The sequence below is a fragment of the Gadus macrocephalus genome, chromosome 9 (assembly GCF_031168955.1).
Source record: "Gadus macrocephalus chromosome 9, ASM3116895v1".
NCBI lineage: Eukaryota > Metazoa > Chordata > Actinopteri > Gadiformes > Gadidae > Gadus > Gadus macrocephalus.
Genome location: NC_082390.1, coordinates 13692414 through 13717636, shown reverse-complemented (window position 1 = coordinate 13717636; position 25223 = coordinate 13692414). Strand labels below are relative to the sequence as shown.

At 44.8% G+C, this 25223-nt stretch overlaps 2 protein-coding genes across 5 annotated transcripts in view; both read right to left on the bottom strand.

Moving 5' to 3' along the window:
- nrn1la (neuritin 1-like a) overlaps positions 1-1334 on the bottom strand; it is a 34699-nt gene extending 33365 nt beyond the window's left edge. Inside the window, exon 1 of the mRNA XM_060060907.1 lies at positions 971-1334. Within this exon, the coding sequence (XP_059916890.1) occupies positions 971-1028 (58 nt within the window). The 5' untranslated portion in view covers positions 1029-1334. The remainder of the gene's footprint in view (positions 1-970) is intronic.
- Positions 1335-1405: 71 nt separating this feature from the next.
- edc4 (enhancer of mRNA decapping 4) lies at positions 1406-25098 on the bottom strand. Of its 4 annotated transcripts, none has more exons than XM_060060904.1 (30): positions 24592-25098; positions 23471-23633; positions 21057-21168; positions 20049-20148; positions 19325-19511; positions 18783-18930; positions 18571-18675; positions 18214-18326; positions 17991-18083; positions 17806-17901; positions 17533-17632; positions 16099-16279; positions 15864-15930; positions 15655-15746; positions 15194-15375; positions 14897-14976; positions 14444-14579; positions 13994-14277; positions 13683-13913; positions 13462-13563; positions 12553-12699; positions 12415-12457; positions 11752-11899; positions 11232-11375; positions 10775-10890; positions 10503-10668; positions 9344-9530; positions 8249-8468; positions 7765-7928; positions 1406-4295 (listed from the first exon to the last, which is right to left on the bottom strand). In XM_060060904.1, exons 1-30 carry the CDS (start codon positions 24677-24679, stop codon positions 4112-4114), a joined length of 4179 nt encoding a protein of 1392 aa, XP_059916887.1. In that variant the 5' UTR covers positions 24680-25098; the 3' UTR covers positions 1406-4111. The 4 variants fall into 4 exon arrangements, with proteins under 4 accessions (XP_059916887.1, XP_059916888.1, XP_059916886.1 ...); XM_060060905.1 differs by having other exon boundaries at positions 17991-18074; XM_060060903.1 differs by having other exon boundaries at positions 17991-18093; positions 18215-18326.
- Between the last annotated feature and the right edge of the window lie 125 nt (positions 25099-25223).

Sequence of the window (25223 nt, the reverse complement as noted above, 5' to 3'; positions counted from 1 at the left end):
AGCTCGAGGAAAGACTAAAGAATAAAACAGCTGAGAACCCGAGCGTAGGACAGGCCTTAGGAATGGAAAGAGCAAGAAAGAGGAAGAGAGAAAGACCGAGGCGAGAGAGTGAATAGAGGAGAGAAGATAGAGACTGTAGCCATGGCACTGTTGCCCTGGCGTCCGAGCGTGCAGGTTCGGATACCGGACTTGAGTCTCGTGGGACGCTGACGTGTGGGGACTGATGCAATTCATTTATGATTTATTTCCATCGGCATGTTTCCCCCCCTGCGCGCATCCCCAAGGGGACACAGCGTGGTTCCAGCTCAGCGTCAGCACCACAGTGTGCAGAGGAAAGAGAAGGGCGGCTGTGATGATTGAAAAACGCGAAAAAAATTTAGGCTACAACCATGTCCTGGTGTGTAATTACCATTTAGGACTTATCTCAGTGTCTTGTGCGATTGCCATTTGCCGTTGCGTTGAACCCGGAATCTTAAGATATATACTTGTAAATGATGAAAGGAATTAAATATGCACTTTTGTCTCCACTTTATCTCACCAACATGATCGTATCGCAAGGAGGGCAGAACGCCATCTCGTCCGGTAGCTGTGATCCAACAGTAGCATTAAAGTGAGCATTTAAAGAGGAAACTATAAGTGAGATGGAGGTTCACCTGGTGAACCTTGGAGTAGCCTAAATACTGCAGTAGCGTCCCGGTATACCTATTCCGCATCAAACCATGATCTTGGTAGGCTTTGGCTGTACGGGAGATGGTATCGCGCTATAGGTGTGACTAAATGCTCACAAATGGAAAGCCATCACCGTGGGATTCAGTCAACCTCAGCCTCCGTGTACAAGTCAGCAGGCAGGGTGGAACAGCACAACTTGGTTGCTGCTATTTAAGTTTTTCAGCAGAAGACCTACAAGTTAAACATTGTACACTAAAGTTTTCTCGGAGTCGGCTTGTACTAGAAGTAGGCTTATACTTACTCAGACACAGGGCAACAGGCAGGATGAATAGGCAAGCCGAATTCGTTAATGATGACATTCTGGAGGAAATGCTTGGCAGGGAAAATGAGCCCCGGTTCCTCCTGTGGTCAATAGCGCGTATTCGGGCTACGGGGAATATAGACGTATCGTCGTTCCGCTTGACGATAGTAGATAATCCGATTCGGTGGTTCGTTATCAATGAGTCGAGAACAGCAATTCACTGTAGTGTGCCTGGATGTGGAAGCGTGCTGCTCTGCTAGAGGGAGGAGGCAGCGGTGCTGCTGAGTAGGACGGTCTTGAGCTGCCAAACTCCAATTAACTAGGAGAAGACATCATGTGCTTTACAACCCCCCCCCCCCCCCCCCCCCCCCATCAGATAGGGCGGGAAACCAATCGCTGTCATTTAAGATCATGATACAATAGAGGGACAACGAAGAAATTGAACATGTTTTTATTATTTCAAAAAACGTATAGGGTAAAAGTAACTAAAATTTACAACATAATCCACCAAGCATTTGGGGAATAAACAAGTCTGTCATACACCGAAAAAAAACGGATATTTAACAATTTCTTTATCATCAAACTAATCGAGGAAAATATAGTGTAGCGTTATGTGCAAAGCTTTCTAGCTGAAACTCTGGTTTCTTCATCTGAAAACGAATGATTTTCAGTTGTTTTCTGTAGTCCAGTAGCAGAGAATACAGAACTCAAACCGTGTATAAACTGAGCTATACCTGCACTCCTCCTCTCCTCGAACACAGAGGGCAGATGGAAACCTGGAGACACTGGCTCGAGGACATAACAGACCATGAAATATTTTCTAATTTGGTACAATAAAAGATGGATCGTTAGAGGACTGCTTGACCATGGACACCTTTATTATGTCCTTCCAATTCACAACCTTTGTAAGAAAATAAAACAAATGATGGATTTTACTGGAGGAGATGCAGCATGAGGCTCCCCCACGCAGGGGCCAGGGTCATTAAACCACCTTCACTCCACAGATATAGAACGCCTGCTGGAACACCTGGGCACAACATGCCGCTCATTGGGGAGGTAAAGCAACACCAATCCTCAGCTAACAACGACAGGACTCATGGCGTACCAGGGAGTCAGGGACCAAAGGGTTGAACACACAGGCAGACATACCATAATCTGTTTGAAAACAGGCCACAACGGTATAGGCCTTCAACCAAGACAGTAGAATCTCTCCAAAACTCAAATATATATACAGAGGTAAACTAATCCGAACTTTGAGCCAATCTGAAATAGACAATCTTTCTAGAAACGTTGAAATTGAAAAGTTAGCAAATATGGTGCAATTGCCTGCGCGGCTCCCAGGAGACATGCATACATGCATGCATACGTTCCCCACTTCATGCCATCAGAGGCTGTTCTTTCCCCACCACCTGACGCCACTACAAGGTAACGACCCTACCAACGTCTAATCCACTGCAGCGCTATCTGGGTCTGAAAAAGTCCAAATGTGTACACGTTCAGACCATCTCGAGTAGTACAGTAAGGCACTTGACAAACTCAACCAAGCTTTCCAAACAGAGCGCCCATGTAATGCATCTGTTGAGTACTTTACAATCTGCAAACCATACTAACGACCCAGCAACGATGATAGGTGTATCCAGGCTACATGTCATTTCTCGAGAACTGTCGACACCACAAAAAAGGAGTTCTAAATGCTTGATGGATGCTGAAGACCCATGGCCTGCAGAATGGAAGTGTCTTCAGGCCAAGTGCTGCCCTCTAGAGCCCAGATGAAGGATTTGTACGTACGGGTCTATGAACATTGCTGGGTAAAACCAAAAGAAAACGAGGATCGAAAAGTAATATGGCAAGCATCTTCCAAGCAATAATGACTAGGACATTTTCTATATGCAAGCATACAGGTGTTCAGACTACAGATATATAAAAAGGCGTTCAAAATGAGACAAAGTAGACGGGTAACGAGGGGAATCGCCAAATGGGTATTCTGTACATTTGGACGCCAGCCCTTTTGAAAATGTATTACTTTCATAACTCCAACAGAAGTTGCAAGTAATTTTCAATGATGTCCCTAAGAGCATATCACCAATCACAGTGTGATGCCTTTCCAATTAAAGACTAGCTGAAGGGAGTCATTTAAATTACCAGGGAAAAAAAATATGGAAATGAGGGGCCCTTTCACAAATAAAAAAATAAACATCTGGCTTCGAAAAGCTGTTAAAGAGCATGTGGCAATTAATAAAACCAACATCAAAATGAATATTTTTTTATCCTGGTGTTGCGATCTTATCTGTTGCCAACAGCCGTTTTCTTACTTTCTAATATGAATTACCAAATGACTGATCTCAAGCTGCTGCTGGAAAATGTAAGCGCACCGACCAATAAGACGATTCCACACAGCAGTCAGGATCGTTTTCTCTAGATAAAAAAAAAAGTGATCTAAGGTGTGACACATTTGTTGATCGACTGTTGATAAACAACTGTATGGACAAAACTGAGGATAATTATATCGTTATATCGGCGTTCTACCATACACATCCATGACATGGGAAGGAGCATGGACAAACTGTGCCACCAGCTAGTACCCACCAAAAACTTCTCATCGACGCAAAGAGCTTAAGGCCCTAACTTTATAGAAACAAGGGAGGCTACCTTTGATTTTTTTTTTTCATCAGTCTGGTTTTTCAGGCAGAAACGGGTAGTAAAGGATGCATATCAAAGTGTCTTGCAGATACTAAGTGGAAGTAACATGCAGGGACGATCAACAACAAACCCCTTTGATACCGTGAGAACAGAAATCAGCGGAAATAAATCTTTCCCTGTCACAATCTGCTTGATTATACAGAAAAGAGGAACATTAAAAGTTAAAGTAACTGGGGATAGTTCTGTGGGGGTGGACTGGCTTGGGGAGAGAGAGACGAATTAGAGCGACGGAAGGAACGACTTCCTCCAACACATCCTTCCAGTGCTAACCTGGCTCAACGGGCGGGAAAACTGGTGGGCAAGGGCCGTGAACGCGCCCTGAAAACTTGAAAGATCCCAGTCTTGTCTTCTTCTTCCTTAGTGTCAACAGAGACAGCAGAGGAAACGGAGCCGTCTGATCGCCCCCCCCCCGCCCCCGAGGCTCCCCCCTGATCCGGGACGCTAGTGGTTGACCAGGCCCTGCAGCATCATCTGGAGGCGCCGCGCCCTCTTGCTGTGCGGGCTGTGGGGGTCGTGCTGCAGGAAGGCGTACAGCTTGGGTAGGACCTGGGCTAACACAGCCGACATGTGGTCCCTGGTCAGAGGGTCCCCGCGGTCCAGGTTCATTACCGCATCCTCCAGGTAGCTGGGGGCAGAGAGCAAGCAGGCCATGATTAATGAGGAAACGTATACAGAGGCAGAGTACAGTACAGAGGCAGAGTACAGTACAGAGGCAGAGTCCAGTACAGAGGCAGAGTCCAGTACAGAGGCAGAGTACATACACATTAGAGGCAGAGTACATATACAGTACAGAGGCAGAGTACAGTACAGAGGCAAAGTACAGTACAGAGGCAGAGTACAGTCCAGAGGCAGAGTACATACACATTAGAGGCAGAGTACGTGTGTGTGTACAGTACAGAGGCAGAGTACAGTACAGAGGCAGAGTACATATACAGTAAGTACAGAGGCAGAATACATTAGAGGCAGAGTACATATACAATCAGCCCAACTAGTATATATTTTTGTTGTATACATTATCTGGTGGTTCAGCACAGCACTACTGAAAACTGTCCATCTACGACCCATGCAGCGGGATGTAAAACCACAGAGTTGTATACATTTTCATCCAAGAGCTGCATACATATTGTGTATTATGTTTATGATCTATGTGAAAGCCACTATAGGAAACAAAACCTGAGAGATCCTTGAGTACTCTGGATAATCAAGTAAACGAGAATTTAAAAAAGAGAAAGCGCTATACAGTTATTCCGTCTGGCAAAACTAGGGATCGACCGATATATCGGTCGGTTACCGATATTCGCGGTTTTTACGTGTATCGGTATCGGCCGATACGCGGCTGATTTTCGCCTATTTTTTTTTTTAACTTGTTCTACCTCACCTGTTTTTAATATTTGGTAAATATTGTTCATCTACTTGTTCTTACTTGTTCTACTTCACCTGTTTTTACTATTTGTTAAATATTGTTTTTTATTGAAGTTCAATAAATGTTCCTTTAAAAAAAAAAAAAAAAAAAAAAAAAAAAAGAAATCGGCTCAAGAAAATCGGTATCGGTCGATCCCTAGGCAAAACACCTTGACTGTCTGCCGCAGCTCGACGCAGCCGCCTGGGGCCGTTCCAATATTAGTCAAGGAATTGGTTTGGTCAAAATAAGTGAACATAAGTCTTTAGTTTACAGCTCTTTTGTGGAGGACGTTCGGTTCGCTTGTGCTCTGTTTGTTTCAAACAGTGTGCGATTCAGCTTGACCTCACTCAAATCCCATCTCCCTGCCCTCCCATAAAGCTGAAGTGTGCAGGTCCTGATGGATGGCAGAAATGACGACCAATGAGCTCTGCTGCTTTAAACTCCTTAGGTGAAGGCAGCACTGGTACAGACAGGGGGGAACCACTCCACACGTTTGGGTTCCCATCCTGCACAGCATAGGTTCCAGAACCCATACCCTTTAGAACAGGGGTTCACAGCATTGAATCCAGAACCTATACCCTTTAGAACAGGGGTTCACAGCATAGGCGCCAGAACCTATAACCTTTAGAACAGGGGCTCACAGCATAGGCTCCCGAACCTATACCCTTTAGAACAGGGGTTCACAACATAGGCTCCCGAACCTATACCCTTTAGAACAGGGGTTCACAACATAGGCTCCCGAACCTATACCCTTTAGAACAGGGGTTCACAACATAGGCTCCCGAACCTATACCCTTTAGAACAGGGGTTCACAGCATAGTCTCCAGAACCTAGACCCTTTAGAACAGGGGTTCACAGCATAGGCTCCAGAACCTATACCCTTTAGAACAGGGGTTCACATCCTGCACATTAAAGGCTCCAGAACAAAACCCCTTCAGAACAGCGTTCTCTCCTACTCAAGGCCGAGTGGGAATACCAACTCCCCCGGCTAGCGGCGAAGTTGAAGTTTGTCCCCGTGGATGAGAGCCGTGTCTCAATGGGCCTTTTAGTTGCAGGGAGGAAAAAACGAGTTTCAGATCAGCCTGTTCAAGGTGGTGGGCGACATGCCAACGACCGACTCAAATAGGAAGTTATTAGCTTATTGGACTTCTGAGCTAGCTGTGGTCCGTCTCTAGAACACATGGTTGATTGACAGAGCTCATTCCCCAGTGGTCTGGTCAAAACCTTGTTGTCAAAGCCAAGCTTTGTAAACTGTTCCATCAAAACCCGTTAAAGGGCTTCCTTAGTGCTTGGTATTTTGAAAAAGATTATACATATCTCCAAATGAACTATGATCGGGTTTCATGTTCTTCAAAAATCATGTACAAAGATCTGCAGCCAACAATGATGGATGGCAGTGCAAATCCCTGCACGTAAAGCCCTCCATCTTCATTCTTGGTCAACAACTGCCGTTGGTTCTTGTTTAGTAGTCATTCATACTGCGGTTTATGAGTCGGCAGCAGCTGAGAGTTCATATTTTTTCTCCAGATGGTGCAGAGTGGCACCCGAGGGCCAAACTTAGATGTGGTATGCAGATGCAGTACAAACCCAGACAGGTGATCTCCCCGGCCTAAGGCAGACCTGGAAAGAGGTGTGCCGACTGTCCAAACCAAATTAGAAGACTAATAAGACTAAAGACAAGGGCTGCAGAGATGCAGGGAAAGACTGGAGACATAACAGAAGAGAGATGGATAACGAGTTATAGACATGGATTTAGATCGGGCAAATGCTGAAAGATGAGTGGGTGGCCAGGACTTATAAGGGATCAAATCATTGAGACAGATCAAAGGTTGATTTATAATCAATAGAGTGGCCAGTGACAATTTGACATTAGAAAGGGCGATAGTGTCATTGCTTTGGCAGAGTCACAAAGCTCACCAAGTAGCCACCCGCTGGGGGCTCCGGCAGGGTGGGCAGGGTTAACAGTTAGCAGCTAGAGCAAAGGTAATGTTTAAGATCAGCTCTGTGAGAAGACTGCTAGGATGGTGGCAGCGAGAGAAAGAATAGGGATGTGGAAGTAAAGGTTGATTTCAGAATGTACATAACTATACTAATAATTCATATTCCCTAAAGGGCAAAAGGTGTTTTAGTGGATCTTGTATAATGAAGGGCTGCCACAACAGATTGAGGAAATTGTATTAAAACATTTTCCAACCACAATTATCTATTTGTTGGGTCCGAGTTATTGCACGCAGTGTTGCAGAGCTTGCTACGTCACTCTAAGAACTAATTGACACCCGGTGGAGTAAACCACTTATTACAATCAGGGCAATTTAATGATTCGTGAGCAAATCTATTTGATGTTGCAGAGCCTTGTGTTGTATGTATTATTCACTTATTACTTATACAGAACTGGTCCATTAGCATGTATCTTCCGCACATGTAGTTCATCATAGATGCAGGTCTGTTGAATGTTATTTGTGATACTATTGTTAATTTGGATAAAATCAAACCGTTAATTTTTTTGTGGTCGATTAATCAAAGAAATTATCAATAAATGTATTGCTTATCAAAATACTTGTAAGTTATCTGCTCTTTGCGGCTCCCTCTCTTTACGCTCTGAAGCCTGACCTTTAGCGGCATGGACACATGGATGTGTCGAGGATGGCTTTGGACAATAGGGATGGTAAAAGAACATAAATATTCCACCCACCTGATCTTGAGCTCGGAGCGTGTTGTTAAGTTAGAGGAGAGCTGTTGGATCAGCGAAAGCAGCACAGGCTGGCTGAGGGGACAGGGGTGCTGTCCAAACACCTGCTGGGAGTCTATGGTCTCGCACACGTAGAGCACCAGGTTCAGATCCGTCGCCGACAGAGCCTGTGGCGAGAGATGACACCGTTAATACCACCACACTTTTTGGGTCAATGCCAGAACAAGGGGAGGTGTGGTGGAGGACGACAAAGATGGCTTCAGGCAACATGTAGAACATGAGCCAGACAAACAGCAAGTTGACATTCTAGATCGATGAGCAAAAGAGCCATGCCAAGACCAGGGTCACCCGGAACAAAGTGACTTATCTGCCTTATTTAGGGAAACACCCAGAGATGTTAAAACGTATGTATGCACGCATCCATGTATGTACAGTCATCATGTTTCATGGGGGTATCAATGTATATCAATGTTGTTTTTGGGGCTACCTGCTGGAAGGCCTGGTTGAGCTGGCCCTGCTGCAGGAGCTGCAGTATGTTGCCCTGCTGCGTCTGGTAGTCCAGGTGCGCCGTGGGGACGGGCGTGCTGGCCGCGGACCGCATGGCCTGCATGATGCTGGAGGTGACCACCGCCTGCTGCTCCTTCATGGCCTGGCTCACCTCCCCTTTAACGATCCGCTGCACCTGGGTCAGCAGGGACTCCTGCAGACTGGGAGGGGGGGGTCGCACGTGAGCAGGCAGAAGGAGAACCCCCAGGGGCTGGCAGAGGGGTATGTCAGAGGGCGAGCACCGCATTTAATGGAAGCAATTTTAGCCCACTTGGATTAATTTCACTTTGCCGTAATGAGGCGTCGTCTTTGTCTTTAAGATGTTCAACTTTTAGTAGAAAGCTAGTTTGTGCAATACTCGATCTGTGGTCCACTTCCTAACAAATCTATACCACCTCAGAGGCCATGGAAAATAATTGTAATGGGATCAAGGGACTGGATCAAATTGATGCCATTACCCCAAGGGTTAAGCGCTGCATGTTTCCGCACCTCAACCAATTACACAGCGGTGCAATAGAGCTGCAGCTGGCCAGCAGTGGCGGTAAGGACTGTAGTCCACGGCAAGGGGCTGATTCTCCAATGGGCTCCACATTACCAGGCGGTGCCTTTATATAAGTCTAAGGCTTCAGTTCAATAAGACTTGATCCTATGAAGGGTGCATTTAGTTTCTCCAAACACTAATGCAAAAATAACAATAATGAACGGCCCCGAAAAAAAGTGGGTTGGGGCAGCGGGGGGGGGGGGATCGGTCTAGGTGTAGGGAAGATTGCGTTTGTATTTTATAGACTTCTGTGGTAGCATATTTTACAGACCTGCCTAGGTACTAGCAGGGGAAAATAGCCAGTTGCTTAACCTGGTATATTACATATCTCCTTGTTTTATATCAAGATACATTTTCCCATTTCAATAAATATAATAATCCAAACACTGGTATTCTCAAAACCCAAATTTATATTATAGAAATCAGAAAAACATCCAACAACATGGAAGACTGACCACTGATGGTGCTATTCAAATTTGCGGTGGTGATACCTACTTTGCTACCATCATCTGGAGTTGGTGCTGGACCTCTGTCCGGACACTGGCTGTGACGTTATTGGCCAGCTGGTCGTTGTTGCTCTGGATATTCTCAATCATTTGCTGGAGCTGGCCAATCACTGGGTCTCGTACCTCCTGCTCTCTCTGTTTCCTGCTCTTAAGATGAGCTTCTAACTGTTGGATGTCTGAGAGAGGAAACACAGCAGATCAACACACAATTCACCACGTCACATCAAAACAAAAAAGTTGCATTGCAAAAACAATGATGTCTCGATTCAAAGCAAGTGGAATTGTTAAACTGGAATATGTCGTCTTCCCCCTCAGGCTCTCACAAAAACCCTTGCACACGTCTAAACTGAGCACCAAGTGGGATTAACCATAAAGACGTACACGGTTCAACACTTGTGACAAGCTGTTAAGGGGCACGACTTTATAAAACAAGGATGGAGGTTGCCCGGAGACCATTGACCCTGGGCAACTAGACATCTAGGTCATTGGAATAAGCATCTGCGGTCATACACGCCACAATCTAAAACCCAATCAAAAATTGTATTGAAGAGTGTTTTCAAAGGACATGGGCCTTTTATACAACTCCGATAAACAAACCCTGAACTCAAGCACAGAGGTGTTTTTTTAAGGTCGCTCTTTTGCAACGAGCGAGACCTCTAAAAGGGAGGAATTTTCTAAAAGAGAAATGGCCTTGCTCGCTCCCCTGCGGCCGTCATCAACATGTTTTATAAATTATGGGTTGGAAAGGGCTCAGCACAGGCTTGTCTGTTTCCTCATTTACATCACCTGGGCTTGGAGGCAGAGTACCTAGAAGACTTTCATTTGGTCACATGAGGTACGCCTCACAAGACACTAAACGGTTGGGCATGACGCATTATTTCCTGCATGAGGCTTGCCCCCTTTACAACCTGCAAATCACCCCAACAAGGCTGTTGGTGTGAAGACACTCGACAGGCAGCGTGTACTACTCACGCTAGTCCAGCACTATGGCAATGGCCGTGAATATCAAAAGAAATGAAAGGGTCCAACTTTTTGGCTGATTAGGGGCATCTACTGAATACCAAATGGTATTTTTAAAATGAAAGCAATGGCATAGCGTCTTTCTTAAAATAGGGGGAAAAGGTTGAAATAACAGTGGAGGAACATACACTCTTGGGTCCCCTGTTTGAAGCTTTCGTTGATCTGTTGGAACATTGACTGACAGCCCCTGTCGAACACAGGCAACACAATCGTCTGGAAGGCTTCTTTATAGGCCGTCTGGATGGTGCCCTGCAGTGCTTCAGTCGCTGCCCGTCCAATCGCGTCTGTTGTGTTCTGGAAACCAGGAGGAATTCCTGTGAGTTTACAGTGTCGTGCAAGGAACAAGTCTTGCAAATCATGAAGCATGAAAAGTGTTTTGACAGTTCTCAAACACACACACCTTTGACTTGACCACCTTGATGAGGTTTTCTTTCAAGGTGGCCTCCACGGCACTCAGCTTGGCAGCCACAGTGCTGCTCAGCTGGCTTGTCACAGGCTCCAGACTCTTGGAGATGGCTGGAGAGAAAGGAGCACGACCAGAACAACTAACACAACTATTCATAGAAAAACAACAAAAACAAGGAATGAATGTTGTGCCAATCTCCCCGATGTAACGCATGCTAAATTTAAATATCTGTTTAACAGACGACGGACAGCTTCAAAAAAACAAGATGCTGAACATGCCAAATTGCATAAGTGGATGTTTATTTTGCATGCATCCCCACGGAAAACTACAAAAGTGAAAAACGGATTTAATGATTAGGACACAATAAATAAAACAATACATGTGAATAATTAAGCACTTTGTAATGATTGAAATAAAGGACGTTGAGTGGTGCTGTGGTGTGATCTCTTACTCGGCGGGACGGTCTTCTTCATCTCCTCCCTCAGCACCCGGTCCATTCTATTGGTCAGGGAGGAGCTGAGGGCGTGGCTGAGCTGCTGGTTGAGCTGCTCCTGGCGGCCCTGGCTCTCTGCCAGCATGCGATCCAGCCTGCGTTCTGCGGCCACACAGTCAAGGATCATCACCGCCCACTGGACAGCTTGTGTTGGCACGGCAACACGCCCTTTAGCATATGCAGTGCTGCATAATACACAATGGGACTAGTGCCCCGGCAATATATATACATTAGGAGAACTTGGAGAAAACAATATTAAACTCTTGGCTCTTGAAGAGAGCAAGGATATTTTGCGTTTGATGAGGAAAATATAGCAAAGTGGCCTGACAAAGAGATGGATCACTGAAAATCATACATGAAAGATTTGCTTGTGGGATTGACGCTCCAAGGACATATTTGATCCAGTGCCATTGACGTATGAAGGTCTCTTCCACCTTAACGTTTTATTTATATATTTTGGTAATAGTATGAAAGATACGCTCTTGTTCTTGGTGAACGGCCATGACGTGCTCCACGTGGGCAGTGACGGAGCTCTGCATGTTGTCCATGTGTCCACGCAGGTCCGCTATCTCCCTCTGTTGGCTACGCAGCAGAAGCAGCAACTCCTCCTGCAGCTCGGCATTCATCTGCAGAAACAGAGACATAAGGGACACTTTGAAATGGAAATCCCCCTTCTACCTTGACGGCGCCTATCCTCTGAACTAGTCAGCAGTTTAGAAAGTTTGAGTGATCCTCATGACACACAAATGACTGAGTGGATGTGTATGGCATTCTAATATTGAATCATTCTATACTTTGCAACCCTGAAGAATTGATTATTTTCGTAGAGAAAACAAAAGAGGTGTCACTATTGTAAGTCTAAGCTTGAATGATCAATAGATTTATCTCCTAGTCCAATATTTATTCATGGTATGCCACCTCATATCTGCACAGTAAAGATGTTACTTCAAGTCGTCAAGTTTCAAACATGTGGTGGATATTGAGTTGCCCGATGTAGAGATACAATACTTAGTTGGGGCGAAGAAATCGGGAGAGAATAATTTATATCTTAGTGTATTGGGAATAACATTTGACAGAATGCGCGTGAGGCTATTGAACTATCCCACACATGCCAAGCAAAAGATCAGATGGAAGCACATACCTGACCAGGGTCCATCTTGACCGGCCTGGACTGGCAAGACTCCCTGTAGGGCGACACACCAGAGAGTATTTCAATCAACAGCCAAGAACACCATCATCGTTGAGCAAACGACGCATCATCCTGAGCTGCAGTACGGACCCTTCATCCTTCTTGATCTTCCTCTTGAGTTTGGGGGAGCCCCGCGGGGAGGTCTTCCACTCCTTCGCGGGGAGCCTGTGGGACGAGCGAGCGCCGCCGCAGTTCCCCGAGGAGGAGGCCAGGCTGGCCACCTCGTCGTCATGGTCACTGGCAGGGAAAAGAGATGCAAACCGTGAGGCCAGGTGGAAGACTTTAGGGCTAGTTGGTCCCTGCATGGACAGGTGGAGGACTGTGGGGCTAGTTGGTCCCTGCATGGACAGATGGAGGACTGTGGGGCTAGTTAGTCCCTGCATGGACAGCGTGGGACGGACCGAGCCCAGGGCCCCGGGGAGACCAGCCGAGTCGTTAGAATCACCTGGTCCAGGTAGTTTTCCACCAACCACGTTGATAGAGCAAATACTGTAGTTTTAGAGGAACTACAGAGGAAAACATTGTATGCATTGCATGCAGAAGGAGCACATTACATGCTTTGCATGTTGCACCACCATAGCCACGATTCATTGGGCTTGTTTATTCCTGTACTGCAAACTTCCCTATTGGTGCAGAGACTTGAAGATTTTTCCCCATCGACCAAGAGCTGGTCAAACAAGATTCTCTATGGGTGATTCAGCCCTAGTAATGACCATTCACTTTTGGACATGGACCCTCAGCAAAATGCTATAATCGGGTACAATGCATCTCTTCTCATTAGGGCTACTGCCTTTTTGTACATGTACAAATGAACTTAACTAAAGTAAAATAAACCTGAACAAATGCAAGCAATTGCATCCAGGCAGAACTAGTAACAATAGCTTCCCATGTAGGTAGTGTGGCTGATAACACCACACTACATGTCCTCCTATCATGGACTGTCTGTGATGCTATATCGGACATGCTACGACCAGACCAGACTGAGGGAAGGGGGTGTACCTCTGCTCAGCACTGGCGTCCTGGCTGTCATTCTGTGTCAGCTGATAGGGGCGTCTATGGTAGGGGGAGTTCATGTGCCGGTCCTTCAGCTCTTCTCTGGAACTAGGCGAGTAGAGACGGAAAGCACTGAGCCAGAGCATTGCCACGTGTCTGAACACACCTCTACCCATTTGTGTTCCTCTGATAACACCTTGGTTGTGTGTGCGTCTATACACACTCACCAGTCGCCCAGTCCGTTGTCCCTCAGGTTGTTCCTGGTTTCCCGGGTGATATCAGGGGCTGCGGGCCAGGGTGTGTGACTCACACTGCCGTCTGACGAGCCGCCGCCCGCCCCCGCATTCTCTTGGGACAAGGCGTTCTCCAGCAGAGAGGGGGTGATGCTGAGAAGGGTTTCCCCCTCTACGGCCCCGCCCACAGAGGCTGCTCCGCCGCCGCGCTCCAGCGGCAACAGGCTGTGTGTCGAGGTCCAAACTATTAGTTACATCCGGCAGGACTCCCGAGCCGAGGCAACACATCAGCAGTGACTCCTCACCTGTTGATGCTGGGTCCGCGGGGCGAGGTCAGGAGGTGCAGCGCGTTGGCAGCGGAGGCCATGCTGTCGGCCATGGGCAGGGGCTCTGGGATGGAGACCAGGCCGCGCTGAAGGGGCAGGGTCTGGGAGGCGATTTCGGGCATGTCCTGGGACATGGCGGTGGAGGCCGAGGAGATGACGTCGGGGGAACGGGCTCTGGTCGGAGAGGCCTGGTGGGGCAGGAGGTGGGCGTCGAGGACCTGGGCCCCGTCCAGAGAGAGGGGCCCGCTGACGCCCGCCAGGATCTGAGGGGAGACCGGGGGGGGGCTTATTCAGGGGATTGATCCACTCATGGGACTAGTTTTCTTGTTAGTAACGGAGGCTGCGCATCGCATGGTTTTAATCAACCCAAGAACGCTGTCCCATTAGGGGGTGATGAACCACAAATGTGAGAGTAGGGAGCCATCCTACCGGCAGGCTCTCCAGTCCAGGGAGCAGGATGGAGGAAGCCCTTGGGCTTCCAGTGGAGGTGGAAAGGGCCAGGCTGCTGCTGGTGTTGTTGTTGTTCTCCGTTCTAATGGGGCTCTGACCCACATCGTCTAGAGCTCTGCAGAACCAAGAAAACCTCAAGCTCTTAATGGATGACCCACCGTTATAGCAGAAAAACCTGAGTGGTGGGCATGAGTGGGCAGGAATACTTTCTTCTATCAAGCAGCCACAGCTATAGGTTGGCCTAAAATTGGCACTTGATGCCCTCCCAGCCATTAGGGACATCTTGATTTTCTTATGTCAAAAGACGACACGTTTGATAAGCATCCTTCAAGTGAAAATTTTAATACAGACTAAACATCTCATTCGATTTCGTCGTCTTTCCAGATTTGAGTTACCATTTTTGCTTATCAACACTAATTATGAAGGACTTGCCTGCTTGTAGAGTCTGAGTTGCTGCTGATGGCAGTCACAATAGTGAGGCTGCTAGCACTGCTCCCAGGCGAGGCCGGGACCTGGTGGAGACAACAGTCAGTTATGCTGCCTTGAGATGGACACCGGCAGAATCAGAGGGTTGTGGGAGCAATGCAATGAAAATAATTGCAATTTTTTTGTCAATAATATATACACCCGTTTTCCCAGGTTTTCAAAAAATAAATAAAGCAGAGGAATTGGGATAAATATAGAGGAAATGGCATCCTTCTTCTTTAGGTTACTGCAGGTTGTTCCTACCGAAGTGCTGGGGGTCATGAAGGCATCAGGGGTCATTAACTTGGGCATGGCCACGTTAGCTGCATCTGACATGGACAGGAAGTCGGTGGGAGCCGGGAGCGATTGAATCTTCCTCAGGTCACTTTCTGAGCCACTGCTCGAGTCCTTGTCTGAGCTCTGGTCAGTCAAGTGGTCTGAGGATCCTGCAGGGGGCAGAGTGGTAGAAGCTGGGATTAGACTTGTACCGAGAGAGCAGTACGACTCTTACTGAGTCGTACTGCACTCTCCATCTACGAGCCGGTGAGAGGCGTAAGTAGGGCTCTGATTTATAACTCTTCCTCCAAAGTCCAAAATCGACTGCAATGTTCCCATTGATAGATTTCAACCCTTAATGCGGAATAGACAGTCTAATATCACCTCATAAACATAATGAAAAAAAAAAAAAAAAAACATAATGTAAAAGTGTCTCAAACACAACTTACCAAAACCATCGTTGGATTCAGAATGGGGCAAGAAGAGGGCTGGGTTAGAACCCATCCTTGGTTGGAACCAGATCTGGACGTCCTGTAAAGACCTGTACAAATTTGGAAAACATTAGAAAGTTGAATGGTAGGACGGATTCTTTGTATTAAATTCTTTTTTGCAGAAGGTTTGACCTTCACATTTGGTTAACTCATTAGAAATGACTCACTTGGTGTGAACACAAAAGAGCTTTATCTGAATCCCAGACTTGGATTCTGTGGTTCCCTGGTTACCCTCTAGGAAACAAAAAATACAAATGAACATAACGCAACCGATTCATTTAGTCACACGTTGAACATGGATTCTGGTTAAGGAATTGGGTACAGCTAAACGGCAGGACAATGCGTGAACATTGATCCCTGTTCACTTCAAGGTATTGACTGAGCGTGTTAGAGCGCGCGTACCAGTGGTCATGCTCTCGCTCTCCTCCTCTGCCGGGAGGACCTCGGTGTGTCTCTGCCGGCTCGGTGTGACGTCATGCACCCCGAAGCTCAGCACGGGGTGAGTGAGCAGGAACTCTGACACGGCCGTGAAGCTGGCCCGGCCCTTCTCCTGGTCCTGGTGGAGCTCCATCACATACAGCACCTGGTGGAGGGGAGGGATGCACGCGGTGGCTTGGTGAAAACACCCCCGCTAGGATGAGGGAGGAAGGACACTCTCCAACATTCACATCAGTGCCCAATATGAATTTGGTTGTGGGTTTCTCTAATTGTATCTAAATGTTTTGCCTACAAGAACAGGGTGAATACTTGTACTAAACACACAGCTATATTCTGATAGCTTGCTATTCCAGTGTTCCCCTTATAATTGTGGCGGACCGGCCAATGCCAATGAGGGCCGCTGCCAAAAAGGAAATGCAGTAAATAATAACAGCATTAAAAAAATATCTGCAATAACAATATTGAAAGGGATCCTGATAAGTGGGTGTGTTTTGGAAACATGGGTTATCCTGTTCAATAACTAAACTAGACTATGACCCTTTTCATAGAAGGCTCGTATCCAAAACAAATCTGTTGCGATACAACTGCATACCTTCAAGTTATCAAAAACAACCTATCTTCACCCACCACACTGCAAGTAAACATTGATTTATAGCGCCGACCGCCAATGAGATGAATGATAAATACATACAACAGATTCCGATAATTACACGACCATCAAATTAATTATTGTGCAATCACAACCAACAATCACGTTCAATGGAGAAGGATCTTTCACCGCGAGTCTTGAGTCAGTGTTCTCCATAACCACACACAACACGGCTCGTTATATTAAAGCAGTCGAGAATTGGCATTAATATAATATCCTTGAGTGCCTAATATTTACTTTGCAAGTAAGAAATGCTTATTGGTAGTACGCCCTCTAGTGGGCAGAAGGTTTGCGTTTGTATGCAGTATAAAAGTACAAATTAAGTCTTAATTATGGGCACATTTTGAGCATTAACAATCCGAATATAATTAAAATATAAAAAATAATAAGGAATGAAATTCGAATGGGATTATAGAAGAAGCTCTATTATGTTGATGCGCTATGTTTTGCAAAGTTCATATTTACTTCTTGTTATACCAATTGAACAAACCAATATAAATTGCAGACCGCCGGCTGCCGTATTCTGACCGAAGCAGATCGCTCAATGTGTCATCCCATGTGCCCCCTCTGTTGAGGTTAATTTTGGTATGACAAAAGGTTTTAAGGGAAACACTTTATAAGGTTGCCTTACGATCACTTTGAGGCAAGGGGAATTCTCCTTTAATACTAGTTTTGATAGAAGAGAGGGCACACAAAGAGGTGTACAAATTAAGGGTTCATGGGGGCACAATCAACAGCGTCTGACTGACCTTCCTCTGAACGTCTGTGAGAATGAGAAAACTGGCCGACAGGTCCAGACTGGCTTTCAGGCTTGGCATAACCGTGGAGTTAAACGGGTCAGGGGAAAACCTGCAAAACAGTCACACAGGAAATGAAGCATAAATAACCAATATATCAGTGTTATAGATATAGAACCAGGTTCATGTCAAATACTTTCAGGAATATAAAACTATCAAAAGGTTTCACAGGAAACCCCTATAGTAACGGGTGAGCGCAGACAAAAGGCCAGGGGGAGCAACTACCTAATGGTCTGTAAGCAGGTCCAGGACACCGTGCACCACATCTTCAGCTCCTGGTTCTGATCCGCGCCCGTTATCAGGAACCGCCAAAACGGTACACTGCAGAGAGGAAAGACGTTTGAGAGAAGTTAGAGAGGCGCTGGAACAAGGACCAAGGGTGGAACATCTCCACAGAGGCGGGTCCTCACTCCGGGTCCTGCTTCTTGTGGTTGTCGCAGAAGAGCAGGCAGGAGACGGGCCGGCCGCTGTGAGGCAGCCACTCGTGGAGACACCTGTGGGACATGGAGTTCCAACAAACAGAGCATTAAACAGCTAACAGGGACAAGTGGTGGGGCGATCACCCTTTGACCTTAATATTTAATGACAAATATTAAGTCAAATGGTGGGGTTTTGGGTTGTGTTCTCGCCTACCTGGGTTGGTTTTGCCCACCCTCTATGTAGATCTGCCAGAACTTGACATAGCCGTCGTGGCTGGCTGTGGCCAGCACAGTACCGTCAGGGGACAGGGCCCCTTCGCTGACGCGCTGGAGGAACACAAACGAGAAAATAAATTTACACAGCTGAGATTTGGTTTCAATTCCATGAATTAATCTAATTAAAAATCATGATTTTCTAAATAATAGAAGCGTTAGATGCAACACAGAAAGGTAATTAAGTAATTATTATTAATTATAATAATTTTACGTACCACGAATGTAGGGATAAACAGGAAATATAAGAAATATCACAGGGAGGAGGCTCTAGGGAGGAGCGCAGCCTTTATTCTACCTCAGTGTGTCCCTTGACAACGATGAGGCCATCCTTTAGTTCCGAGTCGTCCACAGGCCAGCTGGCGTTGTTGGCACGCAACACATCGAGGTCCCACACCTCAGCCTGGAGGGACAGGACAGGATCCATTCATAACTTATTCTCAGAGAGGCAAAAGATGAGTAGGGACTGTATTAACATGGAAAGGGTTGTGAAAGACAATGAACTCTGACCCTGTCTTCGTGTAGAAGGGCCAGTGTCTGGTTGGTGTCCTCCTGGTTCTCCTCGTTGTCCTCCAGGATGAAGGGGCACCAGATGAGGCGACGGTGGGAGTTAAGGGGGGTGTCGTCTGGCCTCCTAATGTGGACCACCACTTGATCACTGCGGGTTGGGCGTGGGTTAAGGAAGCTTAGGGACAGGGGGAAGAGGCGCCTACAACAGCCAACCGTACGGTCAGTGGGATGTTCAGACTACATAATAAAACCTTTGTAACAACCTCGGAATAAAATAAACCATGACCATGGAACAGGCAAAGAGTCCCTTTATAAACTCACATTAAATGGGTGCATCATTTACGTAAACAGGCTATTAGCTAACCTCGGTCGGTTAGCTACAGTACCATTTGACTCCATACATTTGTCTTCTATAGGAAGCTAAATAAAAGTAAATGTGTTACTCTACTGAACCCTATACGTTCATGGATAAAAGGATTTGATAACTCCCATGTTAAATTGTTTTACTTCAAGTAATGTAACTTTTCACCATGAAGGGATACAGTATTTTGCCGCTGGTGCAGGTGAGCTGCCAGATCACGAGGTTGCCAGCCTCATCCACACAGCCTAGGAGAGGGGAGTCGAGGTGGGCGAACCCCAGGTCCGTCACAGCCCCGGTGAAGCCTTTAAGCAGGGAGCGATCGCTGGATCCCAGGCTCAGCACGCGGATCATTGCATGGTTGTTGGCTCCTGGAAAAGGACAAAAAAAACAGAACATTTTGAGGAAAGGTTGAAACTCAGGCAATTATGACAGAGAGAGATACCACTTGTTTCAAGTTACATTATATCCAAGATCTGAACACCGCAAAGTAATTACAATACATAAGAATACAGTTCTTATTTAACCTACATTTAATTTGCAACACAGCCAACTATCATCTGAGCATACATTCCAGATTGTAAATGCATGTATAATTATGGATGGTCGACAAATTCTGTTGTTAAACAAAACTAGAAGGTAGATAAGGTGGTAGGCTAAAATATGTGACTTATCTAGCAAAATCTGATCACCTACAAAACAAGTCTTCTAGCTGTGTGCATACTATGATAGCGAGACAAGAGAAATTGACAATATACCCTCTCTGTAGCTAGTAGCAATGTGGTATTGAAGTACTTTGCTAGCCATCTATTCTAACCTAAACATGCAAACCAGGTTGAAAATGTTGAGCTGCGGCTTCAGACATAACTAGAATGTTGCACATACATGTTACTCTTGGGTAATCTCACCTCTGATGGCATACGCCAGAAAGGAGTTTGAGACAGCGATCAGGTTTCCATAGAAATACTTGTGCTCCCAATCGTATTTGGCAACTGGCTGGATCTTCACCTGCAGAAATCAGTAATAAACAATTCAAATCAAGACTCCAACAGAAGACTGTATTAATGAAATCCTGGCCAACGTTGAGCTTTAAGGTTAATACAATAAGTCCTTGTCATATAAAAGTGCTGTGGAATTGTTGCAGGAATCGAAGCAGGAATTGTGTGTGGACTCTGAGGAAACTGAGGAAAACAGACTTTGGTCTGTTTGAGGGGAGAATTTACTTGGACTTAAGTCCCAAGTTTTATGTAAATGCAGGAGGGTGGAATATTCTTAGTAGGGCGGTTTACTCAAATTAAAATATAATTATCATTTTCAGAGCCCCGAGTCAACTTGAATTAGCCCAGTTGAACAATCATGCATAAAAAATGTTTATGCCTTATAACCATTGAATAAAAAGCAAAATTATTTAAGTAAAATTCTTCACTCTGATACATTTCAGGTTCAAATGAGAACCTGAAATATGATAGAATGAGATAGAAAAACAAAAAAGCAAAATGATATGCCAAGAAAAGTTGGCCCTTGCATAACAATCTTACACAAAACAGTCAGACGAACTTTAAATCGGAAAAATGTTTATAAACCGGCTGGATTACATTCGGCTAGTATGCAATGATCCGCAGAGATCAAAATTTTTCACAGTTGCTGATAACAGCATGATTGCTATTTAGAAATACATTTTCAGCTGGGGACCCAAGAAGAAGGAAAAAGTACATTTATTTTAACTAGGGGGGATACAAGAAAGCTCATAGAAAGCCTGGCCTGGACATTTACGAGCAGGAAGCTCTAAGAGGATGTCTAATTTTCTCTATTTTTTATCTCTAATTTTATTTATTTATTTTTAACTAGCATATTGGGTGTCAACCTAGACAAATCTAAGTCAGGTACAGTCCTAGTAATTGCAGTATCCGTCTTACCTTGTTGCTTCCCCGAGCCTTGCTGTCGATGCTAGAATCTCGGCTAGCCACAATCTCCACATTGTTGGAGACAAATGAGATGCAAGTGGACCCATCATCACCAGACAGGCAGCTTAAGTAGAAACAAAGACGCAATACAAATATATTCAAATTAAAACATAGATATACATGAGCCCCTTTAAAATGTCAATAGTCTTGTCTCAGTGCAGATTGCAGAATTGATTCTTGTGCAAATATAATGAGCAAATATCGTTTAATTTACAGATTACAGCTGTTTTAATTAATCATGGACATCTTAATTTATTACAAATTGCTATGTCTCTAACTTAATGTGTTTTGATGCTATTCAGGCTGATAAAGATCACCTTTGAGACGTTTGTGCTCCTTGTTATGAGTGTTTTTGCAAAGCAAGTCACACTATTGTAATCATGTTTCTTATTTAGGCAACTATTGTTGTTCTTAGGATTTCTTCTGTCTTTATTATTCAAAACATTTTGCGACCCTAGTCCTTCCAATTTTTGACCCTATTAAAATCTTCATATTAGCTTGATATCACTCACTACTGCTTTTCCAACAAAAATAATTTAGTTTTGTAAATATCCAACTTTTAAAACAATGGGTCAATTGGAGGACGGTGAAGGCATCCGCCCATTCTGACACTAAATACTTCAGACTTCGTGTTTTTGAGCCTATGGCTACGTTTACATGATGACGGTCTGAACAGAAGACGCAAAAGTGGCGTTGCGTCTTCACTTTTTATTCCGCGTTTAGACAAGCGTTTTCGGGGAGGAAATCTGCATGCATACGGTGACGCAAAAGTGTGTGCAATTCGATTGGGTATGCATGCCAGGCAGCTAGGTGGTGCTGTGATACACCATCACACAACACTGCCATGTCTGAGCGCATGCGTAGAATCTTCCTTCTTCTCTTATCTGCACTGCAAAACCAAAACATAATTACAGATCCTTCTCTGTTCAGTAATACTATCTGTACATATCCTGTACAATTCGTGGAAAGACTCCTGTGAGTTTATTAGAGCTGCAAGAGCAGCTTGACAGTCTGACGCATGGATATAATCCAACATGTTTGTTTAGTTCCCTGTACTGGCGCATGTATGTGACGTAAACGCGTACGCGACGTGAGCAGATGTGAGCAGAGTTTTGCGTCTTGGCAGTGTAGACGGAAACGCTACGGCGGAGAGTATTCAAGTTTTCCACTCCGGAGGGTGGATTCAGATTTTTGCGTTTTTAAGCCCCAAAAACACTGTCACCGTTTAAACGAAAGGCACTTCCGATAAAATATTTTGTCGTTTTTACCCGCACGCGTGCTAGTGTAAACGGGGCCTATGGTACCTTTTATTTTTTCAAAGGATTATGCAAAGATGCAACTTGGTAGCAAAAATAGCGTGCTACGAATTACAATAACCACATAAAATATGATACAGAGGCTTAAGATAGAGGAACTCCATCCAATATTAATAATGACAGAGAAAAATATTTTTAAGAAGTCAATGAGTAAACATAGGTTTATTTGTCTCAACAGCAAAAAAGGCTATCTGGAGTCTTTTCATTTCAATCTAGAGCAGCTGTTTGGCAATTTAAAAGTTTGTTTGTTTGTATGTATTGATTGATTGATGTGACTGTATGCAACACAAGGATTCAAATCAACACAGTCTAGACCTTGCCAGATCTAGATCTTAAAGAGCCAATGAACCCACTGTTTCAGCTGGAATTTGAACAATTAAAAAAAGCTTGTGTTGAGTTTTAGGAACGAGAGGGGCGTGTAAACCCCATGGTTACCATCAACGCCAACTTTGTGTTACTTCTTTAATACTGTCGTTGTTGTTGAGCATCATAATTAGCGATGTTGCATATGAAATGTGCCACGCATCGTAGCGATAAACTTAAGGTGTCCGGGAAGCCTAACCCTCGCTCGGGCGCAGACATTAAATTAACCACTGCTCAGACGGAACTTCACCATCCACAAACACTATGGCGTTAAACTATACGTTTCCGAAGAACTCAGCATTCTCTCGAATGCTGAATTAAGCTGCTGCCCAGACAGAGCTCAACATGTCTAGATTCACGCCAGCGCCTCTTGGTTGTGATGTCTCAGTGCCTAGGCAGGCAGACGTCACGAAAAGAACGGCAAATCTTCGGTTCCAGATATAATAGCATACAGCTCGTATATTTACTATTATAGTAAATTTATAATAGTAAATAGTATTTACAAGTTATTAAGCATGAGTTTTGGTATTTAATTGAAGGCAATGCTAGTGGTACAAAGGTCTTCAAAACCCAAGTATGCGCAGATGTATTCCTCAACTTATCCTGTTGATGTGAACATCGCTTACTTCCCGTGTAGGATTTATCTGACTTAAGAAATTGGGTGTCAACATTAATAAAACTCCTTACATTATCTGAGTCTCTCGAGCATTGTTGCCGTCAGCTGCACAGGGTCCAATATTGTCATCCATGGTTGACCGGTCTCCACTTCCTAGAAGACATGCTGCTCCCAGCAGTCCATTCAGATCCCCATTGAAAGATGTCTTTCTTGGGCCGTCAACCGATGCAACATCTGAGAGGGAAAAATATACCCAAAGTCAAAGTCAGAATAGCAATTATATAAATGTGAGTGTGTTTATTAGGTTTCAGATCTGTTATGTCAAAAACGAATAGAACATTCTAACATTTTTGATGTCCAAAGTCACACTCCCACTTCTTTACTAGTTTTTCTTTGCAGAACGGTTTACAATATCTGTTAAATGGGACAGTTCAAAACATTCCTTCAACTCTTCCAAATAACGTTACAACATCCAAGAGCAAGGAGTAATGGACGCCTATAACAACGCTGTGTTAAAGCCGTTTTTTTCCTTGGAAAGTAATTATTTCATATTGACGTTGATACGCAATTTTTAACAATTTATGTACAGTTGAAGGTTCGTTAATCTGGAGAAAATTGCACAATTGTTGATACTATAATGTTTTTAATGAACAATGAAATGCATCGATGTATCAGACACACTCGGCGGCTTGAGTATGAGCCCTAATGCAACAAGCGTTAGATTGTAAAGAAAATATATATAACTTAGCTAAAAATAGCATATTGCATTCATCCTACACAACTATTAAAAATGTATTTCACTAGCAAAGAAGTTCCTCAACGCCCGACGTAGTTTCGGTTTAACACGTATAACATTAAGTGCTACGGTTAAGTAACTTCACCTGGCTGCCTGCATGGCAATTAATCTATGAAACCTTGTCAGCCGCTTACACGCTACTTTGGGCCACCCCGTTATCTATCTCTGTATTCAACTACTTTGAAATATAGTTTCTTTAGTGTCCAGGCATCTTGTTCACATCAAATGAGGAGGCGGCTAATGTTCTCATGCTACCGCTAACTGTTGTAGCGTTAGCAAGTCGTTGTTAAACCAATGCAGAACCCTAACCAAAGGCTAGCAATGTAGCCAGCTAGCTAGCATCTTATTAGCTTACGCGGCCTAGAACGCGTAGCGCTTTTCATTCTGCCACCTTACCGGCGCTGATCACTGGGCGGTCAAGTTTGAGGATGTCCCGAAGATGCTGGGTAGCACCCTCAATGTCTATGTTGGAATTAGAAGCCATGGGTCAGGGAAGGGGAAACTGGGTTAGTTTAGGGGAGAAAATTGTTTGGTGATTTGTGCGATGCTGTCAGTGCTCAATCCGTTCACCCCGAGCAACCGTCTAAACTTCCGCTGCACTGAACGTCTTCCGAAAACCCCATGCATCAATTGGTTCCGACTTGGTTCAGCGGTCTACAGACTGTCGACCTCATGAGTTCCACATGCAAATCGTTTGGTAATTACAACGTTAACCATGTGAACATGAAATAGATGCAGTTGCATGCATACTGTTAGTGATTCGTTGTATTATTGGCGTACTTATATTGAATAATTAATTAGAAACAAGTTCAGTACAACGGACCAAGACTGTTGCATGCACAAAACAGAAGCCCTTCATCACACCTTCATCACCAGACTCCAGAAATCCTCTTGAACGGATCCAGAAAATGCATTTACCTAAATAATGTTTTACCATTTTGGGTAAGATAAGGGGATAAAAAATATATATCAAACTATTGAATTGTATAGCCGGCCCATTTAAAATAGTTTTACTCCATGGAAAAGAC